At 44.1% G+C, this 6,092-nt stretch overlaps 1 protein-coding gene across 2 annotated transcripts; it reads left to right on the top strand.

Annotated features, from left to right (window-relative positions):
- Positions 1-435: 435 nt before the first annotated feature.
- On the top strand, positions 436-6,048 carry PTPMT1 (protein tyrosine phosphatase mitochondrial 1). 2 transcript variants are annotated; one of them, XM_074372014.1, is made up of 4 exons: positions 461-1,863; positions 1,965-2,045; positions 4,106-4,297; positions 5,618-5,952. In XM_074372014.1, the coding sequence occupies exons 1-4, from the start codon at positions 1,468-1,470 to the stop codon at positions 5,774-5,776; spliced, it is 828 nt and encodes a 275-aa protein (XP_074228115.1). In that variant the 5' UTR covers positions 461-1,467; the 3' UTR covers positions 5,777-5,952. The 2 variants fall into 2 exon arrangements, with proteins under 2 accessions (XP_074228116.1, XP_074228115.1); XM_074372015.1 differs by lacking the exon at positions 4,106-4,297 and having other exon boundaries at positions 436-1,863; positions 5,618-6,048.
- Positions 6,049-6,092: the final 44 nt, after the last annotated feature.

Raw genomic sequence — 6,092 nt, 5'->3', positions numbered from 1 at the left:
CAATGGTAGAGCGTGAGCTTAGCATGCTTGAGGTCCTAGGTTCAATCCCCAGTACTTCTGTTAAAATAAAAACAAATAAATCTAACTTACCTCCCCCTAAAATGGAAAACATTATGTCTACACAAAAACTTGTATACGAATGTTCACACAGACATTATTCAAAATAGCCAAAAAGCGGAAACAACCCAAGTCTATCAATTGATAAAAGGAGAAATAAAATGTGGTCTATCCATATTATGGGATATTATTTGGTAATAAAAAGAAAGAGTACTGATACATGCTATAACATGGATGAACCTTGTAAACATTATGCTAATTTAAAGAAGCCAGACTGAAAGGATATAGTATGATTCCATTTATTTGAAATGATCAGAACAGGCCAATCTATAGAAACAGAAAGTAAATTAATGGTTGCCTAGGCCTGGTGGGTTGAGGGGAGACAGGGAGTGACTACTAATGGGTATAGAGTTTCTTTGGGGGATGATGAATATGTCCTAGAACTGATTGTGGTGATGGTTGTACAGCTGCAAATATCCTAGAAAACAATGAACTGTACATTTTAAATAGGTGAATTGTATGGTATGTGAATTATATCTCAATGAAACTATTATAAAAACATTCTTTTTTTGGCAGGGGAGGTAATTAGGTTCAGTTATTTATTCTACTGGGGATTGAACCCAGGACCTTGTATATGCTAAGCATGTGCTCTACCACTTAAGCTATATCCTTCCCCCTAAAAAACTTTAACTTAATGGTACACAAAGAAAAGAAAATTGGAGAAGAAAAAAATAAATGTATTTGAAATGGTAGGATTATGGGTGATTAAATTCTACTTCCTGTATTTTCCAGTTGTTACAAGTATGTATTACTCTTATAAGAAGAGAGACCTTTTTAAAAAGCACCAGGTACAAGTTTCAGATAGCTATTTAAATGTAAATAATCAGCAGTACAGCATTCCATTTATCTCTTTGTAGGTCTGGGTTTTATATTTAAGCCTATCAATCATAATATTTTTCTTAATACGAATATATTTTCATAAATAGTACAGATATTATATATATATTTTTTTCATAATATACATATACTGCAGTTTGGTCACGAGGAGGGAGCCATGAATTCAGGCAGATGGGGAGTAGGTTGGGAAAGGTCAGATGAACCCAGGTCCAATGTTGGTCTAGCCCTCTCCACCAAGCGCCTCTACTTAAGAGCTCAAAGTCCCTTCCACTCTCCCGTTTAAGGCTCTACCCTACGCCTCGAGTCTCTTCCTGGTCCTGTCTCCCTTTTGGTGGGGTCACACCTCACCTGGGGGTGCCCCTCACCTGGGGTCACAGTCCCCTCCCACCGGAGGGGGTTTGGGGTTACAGGCCCACTGGCCATTGGTCCCTGCCTCCCTCGGCCTGGGTCCCAGTTTCCCGCCCAGGAAGCCGTGGTCCCTCCCCCGAGGCCGGCGGCCCCTCCCCCTGACCCATGGTGCCGGACCCCGGGGACCCAGGCCGTCCCGAGGTGTCCCTGGGGGCCAGGCCAGAGGACTCGGCGCCTGAGAGGCCCGCGCCGACCGCGTCGCCTCCGCGGGAGGCTGCCGACCACCCTCAGCCCTCGGCCTCGTCGCCCTCTCTGTCCTCCCCGCGGCCGCCCACCGCGAGCCCGCGGGTGGGCAGGTCGCCGCTGCGCCGGGCCAGGTGGGGCGGGATGGCGGCCGGCACGTTGCTGGAGGCCGGCCTGGCCCGGGTGCTCTTCTACCCGACGCTACTGTACACAGTGTTTCGCGGGAAGATGCCGGGCCGCGCGCACCGCGACTGGTACAACCGCATCGACTCCACCGTGCTGCTGGGCGCGCTGCCGCTGCGGAACATGACGCGCCGGGTGAGCCGGGACGGGAGGCCGGGCCGCGCCGTGGCTGGGAGCCGGACGACCGCCGCCCGGGCCTCGGCGGCCCTTTCTGAGCCCCCTCTTTGCCTCGGCAGCTGGTACAGGACGAGAACGTGCGCGGGGTGATTACCATGAACGAGGAGTACGAGACGAGGTTCCTGTGCAACTCCTCAAAGGTGAGGCGCCGGAGTTCCTGGGAGGAGCTGGGGCAGAGGCCTCCGCCGGCCTCGCCCACCACCCTGAACCTGGGGGAGGTTGGGGGAGGGGTGCTGTAGGTGACCTTGCCCCAGAGACAGGTGTCCCAGGCTTTTTTTTTTTTTTTTTTTTTTGCCTCTTCTGGAAGAGGATCTGGGCCTCTAAGCTTAAATGGCTTTGGCTGGAGGTAGAAACCTAATTTTGAAATAGAAACTGATCTGAAAGACATTTAAAAGTAGAGCTGACAAAGTCTGATTACTCCTTTGTGCACAAATGTATTCTTTACTTTTTAATGGCGGTACTGGGGATTGAACAGGACCTCATTCACGCTAAGCATGCACTCTACCACTGAACTATAACCCTCTCGCACAAATGTATTCTTGATTTCGGTAACTTAAATCAGTAACCAGAACTGAAAGAACTTTCCTATGGCTTACTTTCATTCATTCAACACTTACTGAGCACTAAGTATGGATCAGACGCTGTGTTAGGTACTCAAGATGAAGGCAGCTATAAACTGTAAAAAGAAAAGCTACCCCTTATCCCCCGTAAACTGATCATAAAATCACCCGCCGGAAAAACTGCATAGGACTCATGTGGCTTTGAGTTGAGGGAATTTTTATTCATGTGTTAGAGATGATAGTGGAACTCCAAAGCCCTGTCGTAAACAAAGCTCAGGCCTAAAAATTGATTTTCATTAAATGTGAATGCTTGTTTGTGGAACTCTTCAAAATGGTTATTAGACGTTGCCCTATCTTTACGGTTTTTGACTTCTATTAGCACTACGCAACCATCTTTCTTATTTACTGATAGAGCATAATGAACATGCAGTTATTTCAACCCACAGATTTTTTTTGAAACCTTAAAAATATTTGTGACTCACATTTAAAATATATTGATGAGTGATGGCATACATTTTCAAAGAATGGATAACAGTTCCTTGGATTTCCCACAGTACTTTGCCACAAGACCTCAGGAGTTATTAGCCATAACAGTAAATGTTCCTGAATGTGGTCAGTCCTGTGGAACAAGAGGAGTCACAGAAAGTAGTCTGTCTCTGGGTGGGAAGCACTGACATTTCTAAGTGGCTATCTTATCTCACTAGCCTAGAGAAAAGAAGTATCCAAGGCAGTGGTTCTCACATTTTAATGTGCCTAAGAGTTATCTGGCAGTCTTGTTGAAATAGCAGATTCCTAGGTACAACCCGTAGAGATTCTGGCTCAAGAACTCTACAGTGGGGCCCAGAAATCTGAATATTTAGCAGGCTCTCCGGGTGTTTTTGATGTAATTGATGCATAAGCCACCTGCTGCCAAATTTTGCTGTTTTCTGTTAATTTCATGAGCTGTAAAAAATATTGATCTTCATTCAGAGTCATTAAGTCTCTTGTTTGCTAAAGAGATTAATAAGGGTAGTTAGAGCCTATCTGAAGTTTTGAGGCAAATTAAAAAAAAAAAAAGTTGCCCAGTTTTCCAGAGGCCTTATTCCTCCTGTTTATTCTTTTCTTCCTTCTAAGTGATAATATTGCAATGATGAAAGTAGGTGCAGTTATTTTAATTTTAAAATGAATTAGTGCTATTTTCTACCACATACTCTCTTAAAAAAAAAGTGGTAAAAAGAAGTCTTAGGGCAAGAGAAACAGAAAGCTCTTGCAAAACTTAGTAGCAAAACTGCAGCTGGATCACTGCACAGGCACCAAGATTATGCAAAAAGTTATACAACTATTGCAGATGAATTTTATACAGCTCATATTTTGCAGCTAAAGATTCAAATACCCATATGGTACTTTAAGAACACTTTAAATCTTGGACAATTCTAACTCAGCAGCATTGCTGTTGTGTGATGAAAGACCAACCATGTAGGTCAGCCATTTGAAAGACATTTCTGTAAGTCTCTTTTTAAGAAAACAGTAAACAGTATATTCACACTGTAGTAAACAGTGAAGCATCCTTGTTGCTTTGCTGTCTCTTGGGAGCCCATCTTCCTGCTACTCACACCAAGCTTTTTTCATTTTCTTTTCTGTGCTGGTGGATTTGGTTCCAGGAGTGGAAGAAAGTAGGAGTCGAGCAGCTGCGGCTCAGCACAGTGGACATGACTGGAGTCCCAACCTTGGCTAACCTCCAAAAAGGAGTCCAGTTTGCTCTCAAGTACCAGTCGCTAGGCCAGTCTGTCTATGTGCATTGTAAAGCTGGGCGTTCCAGAAGTGCCACTATGGTGGCAGCATATCTGATTCAGGTAGGAAAGGTCCTTCTGGACTGGTCCCTTTTACAACAGATTTCCAGAACTTCAGGAGCAGTCTATTGGCAGGCCTTGCTAGAAAGAACCATATTCCCAATTTCAGGCTGTTGGGAGGTGGAAAGTATCTGAACTTTGCAGACAGGCTGACCTCTGGCTTTGCCACCTGCCAGCTGTGTGACCTTAGGCAAAAGTGGCAAAAGTCACCCTCTCTGAGGCTCAGTTTCCTCAAACTAAATCTGTTATGAAGCTTGAATGAGAAAGTATGGCAAGCACTGACCTAGAGTAGGCACTCAAAAAATGGAGTTGTGAAGGATGTTAATATCAGCAAAAGTCTGGAAACACTTGCTATAAATCTTATTTCAGAAATCTAGAACTGTAGATGATAGTGCTGATCACTTACAGCTCTATGGGATGCACATTTAAGTATTTCAGAGTAAAGTTCTGCACATTAGTTTCTAGAAACAGGATCCAACAAAATTTTGCCTATCAGTTTGTTACGATCGGCAGGTGGGATGCTTTTAAAGACATTAAGAAGCCAGTACTCTAGTCCCATCGATTCCTGTTACACCCCCCCAGCTTGACTCATTTTTGTTACCTGTGTGGCCCGTGCAGAACGTTTACTAAATCAGGTAGATAGTCTGAGGAAAAAGGAAATATAAAGATAACCAGTCTGGCCTTGTGTCACTGTGGACTGGTGAGTATATGATTTAACAATACTAAAGTTTTGGTCATCAGGATGCTGTTTGCTAGAAACAGGGTGTCAGGAGATATTTTGGACCAAGTGAGAATTTGGCCAGCAGGCTAAAAATCTGTATTTTGTTGGTTCTATTGAGTTATAAACCAATAAGTAACGTGAGTACACAAAGAGAACTCTCCTAGTTAAATTTTAAAAATACTGTTTTTCTAGCCATGGTGACAAGCTGCAGAAAAACACTGACGGTGCACTCTTTCCAGGAAACTCTTGTAACCAACAGCCTAGCTCAGGGAGGACATCCAGTAGGCCTAGGCCCCCTTGAGTTTAGGATCTCAGCTTCATGTGTTCAGCCTTGTATTTCCAAGGTTTGGCAGAGCAAGAATTAGGTGGAAAGACTGACTTGTGTCCCCCGACACCCAGCCTATTGCACACAATTGTGGGACTGGTTGAGGGGGTTAAAGTGTTCTTCCATTTATAATATGTGGGGCATGGCTTTTAACTCCCCCCAAAATGGAATTTTTTTAAAAAAATGAAATTCTGAGAGCCCTTTAGCACTTGCTATTAGGTTAAGGACACCCTAACATCTCCTCTTTTCTTTCTGAATTCCCAACCCTGTACTTCAGGCGTATAGTTGGACTCCAGACGAGGCTGTAAGAGCCCTAACCAGGATCCGGTCACACATCTACATCAGACCCGGCCAGGTAGAAGTTCTCAAAGAGTTCCACAAGGTGATTACTGCAGGAGCAGCAAAAGATGAGACTCGTCATACATCACAGACGTGAAGTACATGCATTAGAAAGAACTCAAGACAACCCTGCTTGCTGCAGAATGAAAATGTTTAACAGGACCAAAGGGGCTTAAGCCCAGACTGGACGTAACAGAAGTGTGCTAAGTAATGGTTAATTTTGCCCCCTTTGTCTTGTTTTTTCCTGAAATAACACCATTGAATGGCTAGAAAGATTTAGCATGACTTCTTTTCACAGGGTATGGAGATACGGGACAGGGATGATGGCTTCTTATTTTCAAATGTCAAAAAAATCTGTTGTGCACCTGATATTGTGCCTAATGATTTTTAGCCCCATAACTCAGACATTTAAC

Source organism: Camelus bactrianus, chromosome 10 (assembly GCF_048773025.1).
Source record: "Camelus bactrianus isolate YW-2024 breed Bactrian camel chromosome 10, ASM4877302v1, whole genome shotgun sequence".
In the NCBI taxonomy this organism is placed as follows: Eukaryota; Metazoa; Chordata; class Mammalia; order Artiodactyla; family Camelidae; genus Camelus; species Camelus bactrianus.
The sequence above is the reverse complement of the archived record's forward strand: the minus strand, read 5'-3'. Positions and strand labels throughout refer to the sequence as shown.

Bases quoted from the DNA above. Each gene is read 5' to 3' on its own strand.
- PTPMT1 (XM_074372014.1), top strand. From the start codon at position 1,468: ATGGTGCCGGACCCCGGGGACCCAGGCCGTCCCGAGGTGTCCCTGGGG. The intron at 2,046-4,105 runs GTGAGGCGCCGG...ATTTGGTTCCAG, and splicing joins TCCTGTGCAACTCCTCAAAG to GAGTGGAAGAAAGTAGGAGT. The intron at 4,298-5,617 runs GTAGGAAAGGTC...CCTGTACTTCAG, and splicing joins TGGCAGCATATCTGATTCAG to GCGTATAGTTGGACTCCAGA.